General features: G+C 39.4%; 1 protein-coding gene across 5 annotated transcripts in view; it reads right to left on the reverse strand.

Annotated features, from left to right (window-relative positions):
- kcnt1a (potassium sodium-activated channel subfamily T member 1a) overlaps positions 1 to 18,815 on the reverse strand; it is a 39,594-nt gene that overhangs the window by 5,089 nt on the left and 15,690 nt on the right. For 4 of the 5 annotated variants that reach the window (XM_087843799.1, XM_006796763.3, XM_087843802.1 and 1 more), the window contains 19 exons: positions 18,468 to 18,527; positions 18,099 to 18,173; positions 16,467 to 16,550; positions 15,668 to 15,762; positions 13,766 to 13,946; positions 13,524 to 13,688; positions 13,261 to 13,397; positions 8,668 to 8,731; positions 8,435 to 8,543; positions 7,085 to 7,193; positions 5,891 to 6,040; positions 4,091 to 4,320; positions 3,794 to 4,010; positions 2,343 to 2,448; positions 2,029 to 2,201; positions 714 to 785; positions 477 to 611; positions 246 to 357; positions 54 to 155 (listed from right to left, as the gene is read on the reverse strand). In XM_087843799.1, coding sequence (XP_087699925.1) covers positions 54 to 155; positions 246 to 357; positions 477 to 611; positions 714 to 785; positions 2,029 to 2,201; positions 2,343 to 2,448; positions 3,794 to 4,010; positions 4,091 to 4,320; positions 5,891 to 6,040; positions 7,085 to 7,193; positions 8,435 to 8,543; positions 8,668 to 8,731; positions 13,261 to 13,397; positions 13,524 to 13,688; positions 13,766 to 13,946; positions 15,668 to 15,762; positions 16,467 to 16,550; positions 18,099 to 18,173; positions 18,468 to 18,527 — 2,376 coding nt within the window. The remainder of the gene's footprint in view (positions 1 to 53; positions 156 to 245; positions 358 to 476; positions 612 to 713; positions 786 to 2,028; positions 2,202 to 2,342; positions 2,449 to 3,793; positions 4,011 to 4,090; positions 4,321 to 5,890; positions 6,041 to 7,084; positions 7,194 to 8,434; positions 8,544 to 8,667; positions 8,732 to 13,260; positions 13,398 to 13,523; positions 13,689 to 13,765; positions 13,947 to 15,667; positions 15,763 to 16,466; positions 16,551 to 18,098; positions 18,174 to 18,467; positions 18,528 to 18,815) is intronic. The other variant, XM_087843800.1, reaches the window with a different exon arrangement.

Below are 18,815 nucleotides of genomic sequence, written 5' to 3' on the forward strand. Positions count from 1 at the left end.
TGTTAAAAAAGAGTCACCTCAGACTACGCGTTTTGCTGCAAGTGTGTACCAACCTGGTAGAGGAGGGTGTCCAGCATGCTGATACTGAAGACTCTGCCCGCAGCGAAGGGTAGGCGAAACATGAAGGCCAAGTTGGAGCCTTTGTCACGCTCCTTCTGTGGGGGAGAGACAGGACACACATAAAGCAAAGCATCTGTAAAGGCCTACAGGGCAACTAACCGTAAGCTCCCTCATGCTGTTTTTACCTTTTCCAACTTAGAGAGAGAGTATGAGTAGCAGTCCTTCGCTCTGAACTGCATGAATCTCATGTTGGATGGGTGAGTAAGCTCTGTGATTATACTGAGACTGGGAAACAACCTTGAGTGGGAGAAAGTGATAGAAAAAAAGAGGAATTAGAAGCTCAGGCATCATTTGATAACAAACTGACTGCAGTTCATGAATAATATATGAACGACTGGAAAAAAGGCTCACTTTACCTGAACATTGTCTGCACGTTGACAATAGTTTTGGCATCGGCCATGTAATCTTCCTCGGCGCTCATGGTGCTCTCTTTATCCACAACGACCAGGTTATCGGCGTAGATGATCCCGCACTGGAGCAGGCTGTCCAGACTGAAATATACACACACAATAAAAAAGCAGAATATATAAAAAAGTGAATGTAATAAATATCAAAACTGAAAATGAAAGCAGAAAATTATGTGACAGTCTCACTTGTCTATGGATCCAGCCATGTAGTAGACCATTGGGAAACAGCAGATGGCCTCCAAGAAGTGATTATCAGGCCTGAGGGAAGTATATATGGTGCATTTAGCTTCCATGAACCTTATTACATGAATATATAACAGATTTAAGAAATAAGTGTATCATTCAAGCATAGAAAAGTTGTAGCCCAAGCTTCCTTTCTCTGAAAACATGTTGGCTTCCTCTAGTACTTTTTAAATATTTTGCTGTATGTAGCCACACTTCTGATATTATGTAAATATACTGTTACTAATGACTACTTGACTAATGATAATGATGTTTATCTTTCTGTCTTATGTAAAGAGTGTTGAACTGCTGCATTGTTAAAAAGAGCTACACAAACAATGAATAGTATTTGTTGTAGACATGCCATTTCTTGTCATTTTGTTTAATGTGCAGCGATGAATTATAACAACATGAGATGGGCCAAATTTGAAATATTGATCATTTGATCATTCAAATCTCAGCAGGCAAAATGAAATTGCCCTGACCTCTCCTCAAAAAAACAAGACAAACATAAAATAAAGTCTATTAAAGTAGAAAGCATTAAGATTTTTGACTATAGTAGCTGCTATGCTCCTATAATATGTGCAACAGTGAGCACAGGTTCCCCAAAGCCCTTAAATGGTAGCTTTAATTCCCTGTTAGTGTCTCCAGGCTGAGGGATGAGTCCACTCAGAGAGATTTAGTTGCTGACAGAACGTCACTGCATATGCATCTGCCCAGTCCTGCTGACTAGAGACCCAAGGCTGTCGTAAGTGCGTGGGTGTTTGTATTTGTATGCGTGCGACACCAATAGGAAGAGAGAAAGAGAGAGCGCTGCATGAACGGAGAGTTATTGTTATCTGTCTGTTTCCATGAGAGTCCTGAGAGCTGGCATGTGGGGGCTGAAAGGGACACATCAGGGCTGTGGATGAAAGCCTGCGTAGTGCTCTCCAAAGAAATCATTTTCTCCATCTTTTCCTCCCCTTGTAGCAATCTAAATCATTCAGGTTCAAGGCAAAGCAAGTTACCATGGTGACCGTCTGGAGGTACAGAGAGCAGCGTTTTTATTTTCTTTGTCACTCAAAACACACCGTCACTGCAAGCGGTACAGCACTAACCTAACATCAGGGCTGACAATGGAGTCCCGCCTCCACAGCCGTGTCCTAAGTGCTCGGCTGACGCAGGCTTTTAACATACATAATGTTTCCCGGTGTGAAACGGTGAAGGATGGAGTGAAGGGAGAAGAAAGGGACAGTGTGCGTGTGGCAGGCGTGTGTGCGCGCTGCGAGGGCGAACTCACGGGTTATCCAACAGCAAGACAATAGGGTTGAGTTCTTTCCTGGGTCTGTAATAGGCTCTGAGAGGCACTATGAAGTTATAGAGACCGTTCCCTGCTGTTTCGGCTGAAACGATTATGAGCTTGTTTTTAAACCCGTACGCTTTGGCATCCTCGAAGCTGTTGTGCCTGCACCCCTGCAAAGACAGAAAAAACTCAGAAACATGGAGGTATTTCAGGATTGCTTTTATGAAGTGAAGGACAGAGAGAGGAGAGAGGGAGTGATTGAGGCAGTAAGTAATTTGAGTGACTAAGTTGAAGGAACATCGACTGCCCACCTGGTCCAGACGTAGGCAGCAAAACGGGGCTTTTTCAGCCAACAGATGGCAAAGGGTGGGCGAGCTCCCAATGTACGGAGAGTTAGGGGGATAACCTTTCACATACCTAGCAACGAATCCAAAAAGCATGAACGACACATTTCATAAACCATACAGGACTTTCTTTTCCTTTATTTTTTTAATAAAAACACCCAAACTGGCCTCTGTTACTTGGAGAGAGAAAAAGGGAATATGAAGGAGTATCTTTATTATATGTACAGCACATTAGCAGTGGCCACTACAGAAATCTAACAGGTAAGAAACAATGTTTGTTTGAGGGTTTTTTTTTTTTGCATAATATATAGGCGGGATACTACAAAACAGTGAAGAAAATAGTTGTATTAAACATTAAGTTTGTCTTAATTTGCACATGGATGTATGCCTGGTATTCAGAATGCTGCCATATATTAAATGTGTATTTTATGTCACCATGGCTGAAGTTCATGTTGTTCTTGTTCAAGCTGAACAAGAACAACATGAACCCATGCCAGCATGCTAAAGTTCATGTTGTGAACTTAGACAAGAATGCAAATTTAAAGTGACTGCAAAAATATAAGATTACAAAAAATGTTCTATCTGAGAAAAATTTAAGCCTAATAACTAACGAGTAATCATACTCGCTAATAATACTCCCTGCTGTTTTTTCTTTTAATCAATTTCTTTAGGTGTGGTTTCTGCTCGGTCTCCTTGTAAATAGGTTTAGGAATAGACTGTATATAATAGATGGAAGTCGCTACCATCTAAAACTGTGTCATATTTTACAAAACAAACGTCAGTGGCAGTGACTAAGACCATAATCATTACGAAGTTGTTAACTGAAGTTATAAATAAAATGAGCAATGGGCTCGTAGACTTCAATACCTTTTAATTGTGAAGCCAGATATTTTGAACCTTGCTGTCCAGTAAAAACAACGTAGATTCAAAAAAGATACATAAACACTATGAACACAGAGGCTATGTCCATCTTTTAGATACAGTTAATGGCTTTAACGTGCATTTTCACAGCAAGAGAGTCCTGGTTTTGAATCCAGTTACCATCTGCCACCTTTTTGTGTGTTTTTTTATGTTCTCCCTGTCAGCTGGTAATTCTCAAAGATTTATAGTTGTCAATGTGAGAGTGAATGGCTGGCTCTCTGAGAACAACATGAACTTCAGCCATGGTGACATAAAATACACATTTAATACCTGCCAGCATTCTGAATAGAAGGCCTACATCCATGTCCAAATTAAGACAATTTTAATGTTTAATACAACTATGTTTGTCTGGCAGGGTGTAACCTGCCTTTCCCTCTATGAGAGCTGGTTTAGACTCCAGTCTTCCCACTACCCCGAACTGGACAAGAAGTTTAGAAAATGGACTGTGGTATTAAACTGTGTGTGTTTACACATGCACAGAAAACAAGAATCCTTACTCTGTAGATGAGTGGCCTTTTTCATCTGTGAAGACTGAGTCATCTTCTGATTGGTCACTTAGCAGGTCACATGGCAAGATTGAGGCTGAGTCTGCTAATTCCTGAACCGGAGCAATGCTCGGCCTACGACTTCCAGTTCCATTTACTGTAGGTGGGACCAGTTTACCTACTGGGGCGTCAGGAGGTGTTGTATTCTGAAGATCCATGGCAACCGTACCTGTAAATACATCCATTCTGGTTCATATGAATCTCAGTCCTAAGTTTGATCGAACGTGATCAGTTTGATTTCTTTCTCACCCATGCTGGCAATGATGCTGTGGACAGGAAGCTGTGAAGGCCCATCAAAGAGTCCCCCAGCAGGACCACCCTTCTTCTCCTCCTGGTTGAAGATGAAGGCTGAGTTTTCCTCCTTGGTGATGTTGATGTAGTAGCATGTGTCTGTAGAAGCCATGATGTGGCGCGGCCCAGGGTTTAACAGGATGCTCTTGTTGTCTTCCCTCTTTATACCAATCAGACAAACACCATACCTGGGGATCACATACCTGCCGTTAGACTAAAGCGCCTGAACGACCTGCTTGATGGAAGACTGAAGACAAAAGAAAAAGAGCAGTTCTACTTGTAAGTTTAAAGACTAGATTTTCAGATTGGATGAGCACAGAAACTTCAAATTAAAACTGAAAATTCAGTAGTAAGTCTTTTAATTGCTTAAAAGCTATTATAAGCTTTAATAAGATTTGCAATCTTAACGCATATTTGTTGGTGTTTCTGCTCATTCTTTCTTTCATTATATTTTACAGCATGAAAAAAAGAAAAACTTTAATTTGCATCTTAATGAGAGCTCCAAGATTAATAATTAACCTCCATGCATATTAAATGTACTTGTTGTCTTAAATGTACTTGTTATTCCTATATCAAATAAATTTTCATATTATAGCACTTTGCTAAAATTATACAAAACAGGTGTTAAGAAATACTGAACTTTCCTTGATAACCTGATACAATTCCACAAAAGATCATCTGACTGATATTGTTTTGCAGCTAGTTCTAGTGCTAATATGATATGCTGTTCTCTCTTAGATCCCGATGAATAGTCGATTTTAGTTTGAACACAACACTAATACCACTCCCTGATGGCAGTGGACTCTTCCAGCAGGACAAAGCGGCTACTAGACTGTACATGAAAGACATGGCAACACAAGAAAACCCCCAAAGTGGAGCTTCTTGCGTCCTGTCAGTATGATTCTTATGTCATGTCCAAACACCATAGGCACAGCCACATGCTCCTTATCCAGCGGTTGAAGGAGGTTGGAACGATCCAGAACGGCATCTACAGTTAACGAGTTGTTACATCTGAGTGGTAGTTACACAAAATACTGTCAAGCAACATCTGTTTTTACGAGCTGCATTGTGGTTCTCCTTTTAACTGATGCCACGGAGACAGTTAAGTCAACAGATGACCCCGCCTGCACGTATCCTTTTTTTCATTTCATCCCTGCAATGAGCTCATGGTTCAGATGAGAAGTTGTGTTTGTGGTACTTGGTAAGTGGAGCAAGCGTAAGCAGAGTCATTTTTTAAAAGTAGCACATAATTTCAAATTGAATGTTTCAGTCCATTTTACTAAAAAAGATAGTAAGAGCAGGTTAATTTAATCTTGAATAGTTTTTAAACTTTAAACTCTGCCCTATGCAGAACAGTTGTTTGATGGGTCTTAAAGGTGCTGATAGGTGGATTTAGATACCTTTGGACAGAGACAAGCTAACGCTTCTACTTATTTCCGGTTTTCAAGCCATGATTAGCTAACTGATTGATGCTAGTAGCTTTATTTGTAAAGGACATATATAAGTATGATATCAGCTTCCTTTTATAATTCTAGGCAAGACAGTATTTGGCACAGCTTTTTCTTCAAACAAGAGCAGAAGTGTTATCTAAACATGCATGAAATTAAAACCAGTGTTTTTGCAGTCTGCGGCACACAGAATATGACTTTCAGCAGAAAAGCACTGCTGAAGCACTTAATGCTGTGTAACACTAAGCTAAACAGACAAGCAAACATTTTAATCTCTGAGGGAGATGCATTTGCTTACAAAGCTACTCACTTCTTGTGAGCATGAAAGGAGGCATATGTGAAGCTTTTGCCATTGTACTCTCCAAAGAACTTGCTGTCACACACTTTGATGTGGTAGACCTCGTTGCCGGAGCAACATCCATACATCCTCTGCCACTGCTCCGGGGATTGCTGTCCTTCTCTGGAATCATTCAGAGGAAATACAGACAGATGGGTAAATTTAACACGTAAACCTATTAAGTCTATTCAGCATAAGTAATAATCATCAGTTGTGAAAGAAAAACTCTCTTCTTTGCTGCAGACCTCTAGACCCTTGGGGTCCCAAAAGTCTCCTGGCGAAAGCAGGCAGCTTAATTTATCTGTGTCAGTCAGGCAGTTTTGTGCTAATATGCCCTTTGTAATGACTTCCGGTTATTACTGTAATTGTTCAAGTGCTTTGATGGAGTTTAATGGGCTGTGAGAGATGCTCGGAACAACCCCAAGGTGGTGGTTTACAGACTTGCTTCTTAGTAGTTATTAATATTGCATAAGAAGACATGTAAATTGGATTTCTCACTCTAACTTTCATATTTCTGAGTAAAAGGCAAAATAACATGCTCGTGACAATTGGTAACTCCTGATCCCCTTTTATTTCCCACTGCATGATGAGCTGCATGTCACTAAAACCTAGCGTTTCACACAAAACGCCCACACAAGCGAAGGAAACATGCAGAATGAAATATGGTACGTTCAGGTACATATTGTTACACCTGTGTGGAAAATGTCTGCAATTTTAAAAATTCACAATAGAAAATACACAAAGCTTTTTTTTTTCTGAAGGGTTGACAGGAACACAGCAAGCACTAACTAAAGCCTATTTATTCTTCTTTAATGCTGTTTCCCTCGAGCACTGAAATCAGCTTTTAAGCGAGATCTGTTTGCATGCTGTGAAAAAATCATTTTCCTCTGGAGTGCTTTTCATACGGCGTTACAAAGGAAACACATGCTAAAAAAAATCAATCTCGGTGGCGCCTGTTCTCTCTTTTGGTGCACTCTCTCCTACATCCTGCTGAGCTTCACAATGAGCTGGGACTTTTGTCTTTGGCTTGGCTTTCTCACCTCTCTGTGGCAGCTCCATGGGCCCTATTTATGCATCAGCAGACATGAAAATGTGAAGAAATTTGAACTTTGCAGTCTCACTAAGGAGTAATCAAACAGCCTGAGGAGGTTTTGTAGAAAAACTGACCGTCCACGGGAAGTGTGTACAAGGAGTGTGACCAAAGTGGAGGTGGCAGGGCAAACACAGTTGAGAGCCAGCATGGCGTACTTGAACTCTTCCTCGCAAACAACATGATCTGAAAATGAAGAAAATAGTTGATCAGCAGAGCTGGCTGAGAACTACTCACAGTACTCTACAACTTGCACTAATGTTATAATGGGGTGATTATATTATGTGTCACTGTACAAAGTTGTATCAGCCCCATCATCACTGCAAAGGCAAGTATATGGTAAGGCTTAGCCAAGTTCATGTGTGCATTTACTTGTGTGCACAATCAGAGCTGTCTTACAGATTTGTATTTGTTAACAAATACACTTAACTCCCCAAATTCTTGCTAAATCACAATCTCATTAATTTTTACAGTACATGCTGGTGTTATGGGGAGTTACACATTTATGCTGAGCTAAGCTAATCAACTCTTGGCTTTAGCCTGACATTTAAACCTGAAATAGCTAACTGTATGGGCAGTTGTTAGGTGTAAAAGAACAAACTGGAAGGTTTATAAATGTCTGATTACCACAGACTGAACAAAAGCTACTGGTAAATAGACTCACTGGCCATTTCATTATGTACACCTAGCTAGTACTCGGTTGGACCTCTTTTTTCTGAAGTACTCAGAACACCCATCTGGCACCGGCAACCATGTCATGTTCAAAGTCACTTAAACCAGCTTTCTTCTCCATTCTGATGCTCACTTTGAACTTTAGCACGTCGCTTTAACCAGGTCTACATGCCTATATCCACTAAGTTGCTGCCATGTGATTGATTAGCTGCTTGTGCTAACGAGATGTTGAACAGGTATACCAAATGAAGTGACCAATGAGTGTATATGAAGGGAAAGAAGTGGGCTGTAAAATAATTCCCCATTTGCTTTTTTTATGGGCAAAAAAATAATTTCTGTTGTTTTGTCTGAGCACACCACCACAGTGCACTTTAAATCACACAATCAAGCTTTGATTAAAAGTTCAGACTTTAATTCAAGGGGTGAATAAAAGGGTTTAATAAAAGTGTTGCACTAGCTGTTTAGGAATTACAGCCATTTTTATATATAGTTCCTATTTAGCCAGATGTCCAAAGGTTATTGGACTGATAAACAGCTTCATGGTCAGGTGAGGCCTCTCCCGTCATTATTCCATATCAAATAAAGCGGATAAAACCTCTCAGCTTCAGTCAACCTCAACTGTATACATTTAAATCCACCATGATGATGTACAGAGGCAAAATTACAAAACAACTGTGTCATTGTCCAAAAACTTACTGACTTGACTGAACATGTATTTGCGTGATTGCTTCATTATTTAATTTAGAAACTCTCACCTGCAAATTTAACATGGAACTTATTTTCAGGTTTGAGTATCTGGACATATAGGGGACAATTTGGAGCAAAGTCTTTCACTGCCCAAGCTCTCAGGATGGTCTGATGGTCCTGAGGGGGGAAACAACAAAAATTATGCAGCTGTCTCTGTGACAGACAGCATTCATTTCTGAAAACTCATAAATCAGAATTACAGCATAGTTCATAATTTGTCATTTGTTATTTTTTGTCTCACCGCAGCCATGCGATCCACCTCGTTACGGCTGCTCAATATAAAACAAGCCTCTGCATCATCCATTCTGCAGAATTGTGACAAAATTGACAAATTATTAAATGTCATGTTACACAAAAAAACAAAACAGCAGCAGAGAAAATACAATCCACAAAAGACAAAGCTGAAATGATAACAGTGAGGCGTGACAACAACAATCTTTGATTGAATTTTCAGATTAGCATTGCTCGCTTGCAGGCAGACAAAACAAGCTGAAATAATATATACTGTATACTGAAGGTGCTGAGAATATGGAACTGATTTTGCATATGATTAACAGAGCCAGGAGAGTGCAGAATGCAAAACAAAGTGTGGGAGGATTTGAAACAGTGCCAGATGCAGAATATAAGCTCTACACGCCCAGTCCTCGACTTCTAATTGCTCTGTCAGAAACCTGCCAAATGTATACAGTGAATTTACACAATCCATTACATCAATGTAATTTTGATTTGAATAAAGTTAGGACATACTGTATGGTACAGCTGTACAGTCAGCACAGAACTGAGAAGTGCCAGGGTGTGTTTATGTTTACAGTTATTAATTATTATTAATTATTAATAAAATGTTTTCAAAGATGGCAGTTATGGTGGGGGATCCCCTGAATTTGCTCTCTTCCAAAGAAATGAACAGTCTCTAATTCTTATGGTTTTTTACTTTTAATGGAGGAAAACACATTACATAAAAGTTACAGATTGATATGCATAATTTTAACTGAAATAAATAATTGAACCTATTCAACCTGTCTATAAAATCTGTTTTATCCATTCCCACTTCTCCACCACCACGCAAAACCAAATAGCTGCCGAAGAAGATCAAGCATAAGACTGCAGAACTGCACAAGGCTTGAATGGACTACAAGACGACAACATGGTTGGTGAGAAGGTAACAACTGTTGATGTGATTTAGAAATGGAAAAAAATATATAAAATAACTTCTCTTCCTCCCCTCACAATAACAGGAGACCTGTTTTCCTTCCCTCATCCCCAACTGGTTGCGGCAGATGGCTGCCCCTCCCAGAGCCTGGTTCTGCTGGAGGTTTCTTCCTGTTAAAAGGGAGTTTTTCCTTCCAACTGTCAGCAAAGCGCTTGCTCATAGGGGATTATATGATTGTTAGGGTTTTCTCTGTTTTCTTGGTACTATTGCGGAGTCTTTACCTTATAATATAAAGCACCTTGAGGCAACTGTTGTTTAATTTGGCGCTATATAAATAAAACTGAACTGAATTGAAGTCACCACTGGTAACACACTATGCTGTAATAAACTGAAATCTTGCAGTGCCTGCAAGGTCCCCCTGCCCAAGAAGGCACACGTACAGACCTGTCTTAAGTTTGCCAGTGAACATCTAAACGATCCAGAGAGAGCGCTGTGGTCACATGAAACCAAAATCAAGCTCTTCAGCATCAACTCGGACTTTGAAGAAAGATTAATACTAAGTATGACCCAAAGTCATCCTCACAGTCAAGCACAGAGTTGGAAAAATACTTTGGGGCTGTTTTTCCATGACCATGACCCAAAACATACTGCCAAGGTAACAGAGGCTTTGCTAAAGAAGAAGCACATTAAGTTCATATAGTGGCCTAGCCAGTCTCCAGACTTCAATCCTATAGAAAATCTGTGGAGGCAGCTGAAGCTTTGAGTTGCCAAGCAGCAGCCAACAAACATAAAGGAGAGAGTTTCTGGAAGGAGGAGCGGAACAAAATCCCTCCTGTCTGCAACAGAAACATCTTCTTGCTGTCGCTGTTGCAGACAAGGGTACCAAGTACTAAGTTATGTTTTGCTTGAGGATCAAATACTTATTTCACTCAATCATATGCAAATCAGTTTCTAACTTCTATGTAATGTATTTTTTCTGGATTTTGTTTGATATTCTCTCTATTAAAATTCAAATGAAACTACCATAAAAATCAAAGACTTTTTTTGAGGTAAGCAAACTTACAAATTAAGCAAAGCACCAGATAATTATTCCTCCCACTTTATATCTGGGCTGTTCCTGGTGTGGTTCTGTCTATTGAACACCTTCGTCTTTGTCACCTTTGTCACAACTTCACTGAAAGAATCCCTGTGAAGTTTTTCAAACAGCCGTACAGAAATCAAGACTGTATACGATTACCACAAATATGCAAACTAACTGTAATGCGCTGTACAAAATTCCTGGATTTATCGCTTAAGCTTGGCTGCAGCTCTGCATACTGGATATTTGTCAAATTGGACTTGTATAAGAGGTATGACATAAATAAAATTCAACTGAGTCATAGATGTCATTATGGCTACAAAAATAAACCTGACTTGACATACAGATTGACAACAAGTTTTTATGCCTTTCATCATTGTTACAATGTTCCATAGTCTCCCTCATGAATCTTTCACAACTCCAAAGTATCAGAAGAATGTGAGACAGATTATGTTGCCTTTCTTCAGAAGAGCAGTCCCTCTATCGGTTCACTTTCAAAAGGAATGAGTATAGCTTGAATGAATAATTACAGTGTTGTCTGAGTATGAGGCCAAACAATAGCTCTGACAAGCCTATTTACAAAGAAAAGAAGAAGAGAATATCAGGGTAATATTAAGGATTGGTAGGACAATAGTCTTTTAAGTCCTACTGACAGTTTGCCAGAACTATCAGTACCTTTCCCAGAATGTGAAATATGAACTTTTGGGAGCCACTGTAGATGATTTAATTGGAAATAAATGAGGTGCAGATGTCAGATGATGAAAGGAATCCATAAAACTGTCTTTATGAATATGACACCGGTATATTATTATATTTTTAACATAACCAATCAACAGGAAACCAAGAAAGACAAACAAACTGAAAAAACAGCACACAGAGCTATTTGACTGAGAAAAAAGGGGGAAAAGACAATTTCAAAAAAGGTCAGTCTTGAAACCATTTCATTTTTCAACTTTCTCTTTCAATATCTATGTTATTCTTTGTAATGGGAAGTTTGACATTTATCTTAACATCTTAACTACGCATTTGATCCAGGCTGTATTTCCATTTGTTCATTTTCATTCTAGTAGCATTCTTTTGAAGTCAAGCACAAATACTTTGGGGCCCAATTGAATTTATTTAGAAATAAAATTCTCACATCACTCTGACCTCTTCTCAAAATGTCTTCTCTCTTGCCAAACACAGTGAAGCGAACACAATAAAACAGTATTTTATTATGACTATGTTTACACTTACACTTAACCACTTATAGTGGGTTTCTAAGGACTGCATTAACCAATAATATGGGCTTCAACAGCTCAACTCCCATCCTCTCCCCTCCCAATATTCATTCTGTGCTTTAATACTATTCTGCGAACTCAGTAAAGTTTACACAATGATTGAAAAATTTTATATAATAAAGCAATTTTTAGTTTCCCACAAAATGAGCACTAACATGGCACATTTCAGTAAATGATGGACAGTGTTCCAAACTTTTACCACGTCCCTAATCAATGTTATGCAGAAGCTCGTCAAATTTTGCAATTTTCCTTCATTTCCTTGATGTTTGTTGGCATTTGTGTCAGAAGCAGCTGTGTAGCAGGCAGAAGATGGGCGCAAAATGCAGGACTTGGAAGACAATAGATAAACTTAAAAGCGGCTAAAATGCTAAACTTACACCAAGTACAAAATAATGCAAGTTAAAAACAAGGAAACCAAAACTTCTAGTATTCAAGGGAAATATGAAACTAGGAGAAATACAACAAAGGACAAAAAGGAGACTGAGGCTTTATATACAAACAGAGGATAACATGGAAACAGGCAACAGGTGGGAAAACAGCTGAAACTAATTACAGATAATGAAAGAGGGGAGGCAGAATTGAATACAAAACACAAGAGACAAGAGTTTCACAAAATAAAAGACCAGGACTAAGGAGACAATAAACTAACAGTGTGGGTAAACAAGAGGGACATGAAACCATAACACCAAAAGAAAGGGTACCAGGCGTAAGGAAATAATAAACAAGATTGTAGATTTGTCTTGAGATCTTGGTCCTGTTGCATGACCCAGTTTGAGCCCAAGTTTTAGCTGTTGGACAGATGGCCTCACATTTGGTCTCATCTGTGCAAAGGGCATTGTTTCAGAAGTCGTGTGGTTCAGATGCAACTTGGCAAAACCCGCTGTGCTATGCTGTGCTGTCATGTCGCTTTCTCCCTTCCAAACAAGCCAGACTTGTTCAGTCTTTTTCTCATTGTACTGTCATAAACCTTTACATTTAACATACTAGCTGAAGCCTGTAAAGTCTGAGATGTAGCTCTGGGGTCCGGTTTCTCTGAGAATTGCACAGTGTGACTCCTGAGACTGTTGCATTGTTTTAATTGTGTTAAGATTAGCAAACTGCCAAAATTTTGTAGAGGTGTTCTAACTTGCTGATGATCAGTTAATCAAGTACATTTGATTAGCAGGGCTAAGTGTTACTTACCCTCTTAATTCCTATTGGAAGGGTGTGATTAGTTTCTAACAGGACTGCAAACAGTCCTGTGAAGAGTCTCTTTTTTTTTACAGGATTATATATTGGAAAAAGTCACAGTTAAAGTATAATCTAGTTATAGCAACTGTAACTTACTTGGCTCTAAGCAGATCCTGATCTTTGAGGACAGACCCTTGCAGATAGATGACTCTTTGAGACCACAGAGGAATCTGCAGCACCCTTCGCACCTGGAGGTCCATTTCAGTTGGGCACAGGATCACCACATAGTAATCCTTGAAGATTATGTAAGAACCACATCAGTATCTCAAAAGAGGAATTTCTATGTAAATGGAGACACACCATGTCAGTCATTATCACTTGTAAGTAAACCTCGAGCACGTGTATGTAACGGTCGTTACCTGCAGTCGTGGATGAGCGTAGAATTCATTGAGAAAGTCCATGAGCAGGTCTATTTTGAGTGCGCTGACACACAGCACAACATGTTTCTCTGTCTGTGCTCTGTGGCGGCTGTAATTCCCCCCAGACTTCTGTCTCTCCATCCACAGGTAAATCAGTTCTTCAAACTGACAAGCAGCAAGCGATGCAAAGGTCACATGAGGAAATGTAAACGGATCCAAAGATTATGTCAGTATCTTTGTACCTGAAGAGGCAGCACCACCAGGGCCACGCAGATCATGATGACTACCAGTAACTGGGAAGGCCATATGCGGGGAGTCACATCTCCGAAGCCCACAGTGGAGAAGGTGACAATGCAGAAGTAGAACGAAGTGAAGAGGGAGAGGTTTTTGCCTGCTCGTTCCAGGTGCTGAATCCCACACGTGCTGTATACAAACAAATACAAAGTCAGCATATACAGCTACAGCATGTAGGTTGGTTATGAACCTGAACATAGAGGCCACAAGGAATAGATAAATAAATATGCTGTATTAACAACTAATACGTTTGTTTAAATATTAATAAAAAATAAACATTAAGCTTTTGTTTGTCATTTTGACTTCACAACTGATATTTTAATTCATTTTGAGCATTTCTCAGCTAGCAAAAATGGTTCGGATCACTCTTCACCGTTACAATTATACTTTAACCAGTAGTATAGAGTAGAAGAAATCAAAGCACAAAGCTGGTGGGTGCTTTTCAAAGTTTTCACTGTAAATTCTCATCTTTTAAAGCTGTTGCATCAACCTCCACTGTATAATCTGAGAATGTTTAAGTTCCTGTACGGCTATATCACTGAAATGTGATCTTGTACGCTTGTTTTGTACGGTGTCACATTTACCAGGTCACAAAAAGCAAGAGTATACAGTAAGCTGAAATAACACCAAAACACGGTGGATGCCAGGAGATGTGACGTTAGTTTTCTCACTGTGGTGGCATCAGCCACACATGGATAAATCAGTCCATTAGTTTACTTTATTAGTTTGGTTTGCAGTTTTCTTCATTAATATAATTCATTAATCATTTAGTTTAAACCCAACACTGATATTATGAGGCGCGTGCATTAAAGCATTGTGTGGTTTTTCTAAAAATCTTTTTTGTTATATTAATTATGTTTCTCTTTCTTTGAGTTACCTGAGAACAAAATGCCTGCTCAGAAGGACCAACCATGTGCTTATCAGGAACAGGGGTGTTTTACCCTCATGCGTCTTTGTAATTAGGTCAGTTTATGAGTTAAGTTGTGTCCGCTTTGTTTGTTTAGGTTTCTGGAAATTAATTTTGTAGAGTTATATTTAGTTGACCTCTTTTATGGGCCCGCTAATTATGTTTTTGAATTTTGTGCTTTGAACCTTTTCGAGGGTTAAAATAAAGAAACATTTTTTCCTGTGTCCTCTATGCCTTGGCTGCTTGGTCCCTCACACTTACGCACAGCTATTTGTGAGGTCGAACAGTAAGCAGAGACTAGGCGTTAGTACCTGTAAACTGCATGAGTCCTAATTACAGCGGCAACTTCTTCATTTCTGTAAAGAAGTCAGACTGTAACTAAGAGAATGACTGTGTTGACCCTTGATTTTTGACCTCAGTAAAAACTTCTTAATATGTTTATGATCTCAATCGCTAGTTTTGAATCTTCTGTATAACATGATTTTCATTTTTAAATGTATGGCCCCATTTAGAGTTAAATAAAGCAGGGTATATTTTGGAGTCTGCCTGCCTTGTGATTGGCAGGTCGCTACCATACGAGTGCACAGAGTCGCTCGATTTCTCAGTCACAGCCAACCATTGCTTATCACCTCTGGTTTCCAAAAACCAAGACGCTGATGGTGAAAATGCTCAGCTCCAGGCTTCAAAACAACAGTTTATTAACAGCTCACATAATCATGGTTACATCTGTGTTTTACGTACTGTCTATGACTTTAACTACCCTGCAGTGAACTAAACACTGTCAAAGTTATGCTCCCATAATATTTGGAATTATCTGGATCACCATTTTTAGTATCGCTTAGTAATTATTAAAAATATAAATAAAAACCTGTACAGTTCTTTCACATTTTAGCAAACACAGACAGAAGCAAAATATGTCACCACTCTGAACAGAATGGCTCACCCAGTGAAGACGAGGCAGAGCAGGGTGCAGATCAGAATGAGGACCTGGTTAAACATGGCTGAGTTGGTCCTCTGGATCGCTCGATGGACATCGTTCTACCATAAACAACATACAGCAGTTATAGTTAAAAACCTATTCATTTTCTTCTGCTTATCAAATTCAGAGTTATAGGGGGAGGCTGAAGCCTATCACAGCTGTCACAGGACGAGGGTACACTGTTGTAGGGTTAATACACAGAGACAGATAATAGGTCACATCTAGAGTCAATTTAGGATCTCTAATTAATCCAACCCCATGCATGTTTTTTGGATTGTGGGAGGAAGCTGGAATACCTGGAGCAAACCCAAGCAGACACAGTGAAGGCATGCAATAGGACCAGTCTGGATTTGAACTAAGCTCCTGCCTGTTGTGAGGTGACAGTGAGTACTACCACTGGACCACTGTGTCTCCCAAGGATACAAATGCTTAAAATCAGTGACACTGCGTCTACCCCTGTTCCATTTAATTGTGAATTAGTTTAGCGGTTGCAGATGCTTCTACTCTTGTATGCTCCCCACTGCAGTCTGCAGAGCAACATGATAAAATGCACACAGCACTGAAAATAATCCCTAATGAGCTCCCTCCTGTGTGCAGCACAAACAGAGCAGAACCAAAGAAGGATTTTTTGTTGTTACAGTGTGGATGTCGGGGAGTACGAAGGCCTCTATAAATCAGTGCAGTTAAAATGTCTGAAGTAAATCAATAAGCTGTTGAAAACTGGTCATTAATAGACAAAATTCAGTTAACCGCTTTGACTTACGATCATATTCTCCAAAGCACATTTGGCCAACCAGCAGTTGAGAAACACAGGAATGAAAATGTTCCTTATCGAGGGCCAGAAAATCTGAGGAGAGGTAGAAAACACTTCATTTCACAGTTTTCTCAAACAATAAAAAACTCACAGCAGTGGGGCATATGTCTGCAGCTTAAACGTGCTACCTGTGAAAATTAAAACTTTTAAGTATTATTGTGTAACGTTTTTATACCCAGAATCATTAAAGAGGAATACTCTGCACTGTCTTAATCAGCTATAACGTTTGTAGTTCTATCTTCTCTGTCCATGTAGCTCAATCTGCACAAAATGTCAGTGCTACCTCTCTAGTACTTGTTGTAGTTGAGCATTTTCATATAAGAGCTAATCAAAGCAAGCATGCAGCATTAATTACAGCAAGGGCAATGATTTGAATGTTTACAGACTTAAAATTGTCATGACCCTCTTGTGACAGGTAGATGCACACTTGCCCTGCACATTGATGTAGTTTGGCACAAACAAACTAGTCCTTAATGAAACTTGTTTTATCTTTTAGAGCAGCAAGGCCAAGACTTCTTTAAAGAGACAATTCTGCTGAGCTTGAAATAATTATTTTTTTCTGGCCATCTGGCCACCACAAATCAAGCTGCCATCCATTAGAAAGTACACCCTCTTTAGATTCTATCTATCTTAATATAATAAAAAAACATTATCTTAAGAACAGATAAATACATTTGGAGTAGTGTGCATTAACACAATACAGAGGACGAAAGAACTCAGAAACCATCTTTGAGAAGCAACTGCTGCTGCCCACCAATCTGGGAGGGAGTGTTACGTCCATCATTTATACAATGCATGCAATCCTTAATACAATGAGAATGATTCTTCAAAAGTAGAAAACATTCAAGATAGTGACCAATCTTCCCAGAAGTGGACATAGCATAACACCTTATACCAACTATCAAATCGTCACAGTAGAGGGGTGACGATTTGTTTATTTTGCAGCAACAGGTGCTGGGGACCTTGCAGTCTTAGAATCAACCACAAACTCCTCTGTATAGCAATAATTCCAGAGACCACATGTTTAACAGGACAATGAGTAAAGCATCAAATCTATAACAAAGAAGCTGAAAAATAAAAGAAATAGGCTGTTCCGTTGTTCCAGTCAAACCAAAACCTGAGCCTGGTTCTGCCGGAGGTTTCTTCCTGTTAAAAGGGAGTTTTTCCTTTCCACTTTTGCCAAAGTGCTTGCTCATAGGGGTCATATGATTGTTGGCTTTTTCTCTGTATGTATTATTGTAGGATCTACCTTACAATATAAAGTGCCTTGAGGCGACTGTTGTGTGATTTGGCGTTGTATAAATACATGGAATTGAACTGAATTGAATTAAAAGAGCTGTGCATAAATAAACTGCAAAACTCAGCGAACTGAAGCAATGTTGCAGAAGAGAGTGGGCTAAAATTCCTCCACATCAATGTGAGAGAGTGATAAAATCCTACAGAAAATGGTTGCTAACTATTAAAGTTATTGCTGCTAAAAGTGATTCCACAAGCTTCTGAATCATAGGATGTGCTTAATTTTTCATAGAGTGCTTCTGCATAATAAGGCACATTTCAGGGTTGTCATGGTAAAACTTTTACCGTAATGATGAAAGGAACTGTGTTGATCATCTCTAGAAGAAAGGACACCTGGAATATCTGCTCCCAAATGTTCCCCTAAAAGTAAAAACAGGCACAGACTTTTAACACTTTCATCTGTAAGCACACAAAAGACAGTGAGTCACTGCAGAGATTCATTGTTGTCTGTCACCCTGCAAAACCACTTATTCCTTCACCTCAGCCATATCCTGCAATTACTGTCTGTCTTTAATGTAGCCTTGACAAATGACTTGGTCTAATTGCACCACTTATGGATTGTCAATCTAGCACATTGTAAGTGATTAATTGTACAGAATGCATTAATCATGTTTGAAGCCAGAGTGCTTTTTTTTTTAGCACACTCCGTCTTACCTTGTAACTCAGATACATTAGTAACATAGTCTCCAGGAAACTAATGATGGCCACAATCACCTGTGCAAAAACAGGAAATAAGACATACTTAATTATTTACAACAGCGTTGTCACAAATAATCTTCTAAGAATGATGCTCACCATGTTTTCACATGATGATCAGACATTTATGGTTTGCATTAGACAGGCAAATATTTGGTCAACAGCACAATTAAAAGCAGAGATGGGATCACGCCAGTTGCAACACCTGTCAATGTGTTGATGTTCCGACCCACGACCCATGTAGTCACTGCTACGCTGTTACCTGATCGTGTGAGTACACATGGGTCGGAGAACCCCCCGTCTTTA

This window comes from Neolamprologus brichardi, chromosome 7, assembly GCF_056152115.1.
Source record: "Neolamprologus brichardi isolate AB-2024 chromosome 7, ASM5615211v1, whole genome shotgun sequence".
Taxonomy (NCBI): domain Eukaryota; kingdom Metazoa; phylum Chordata; class Actinopteri; order Cichliformes; family Cichlidae; genus Neolamprologus; species Neolamprologus brichardi.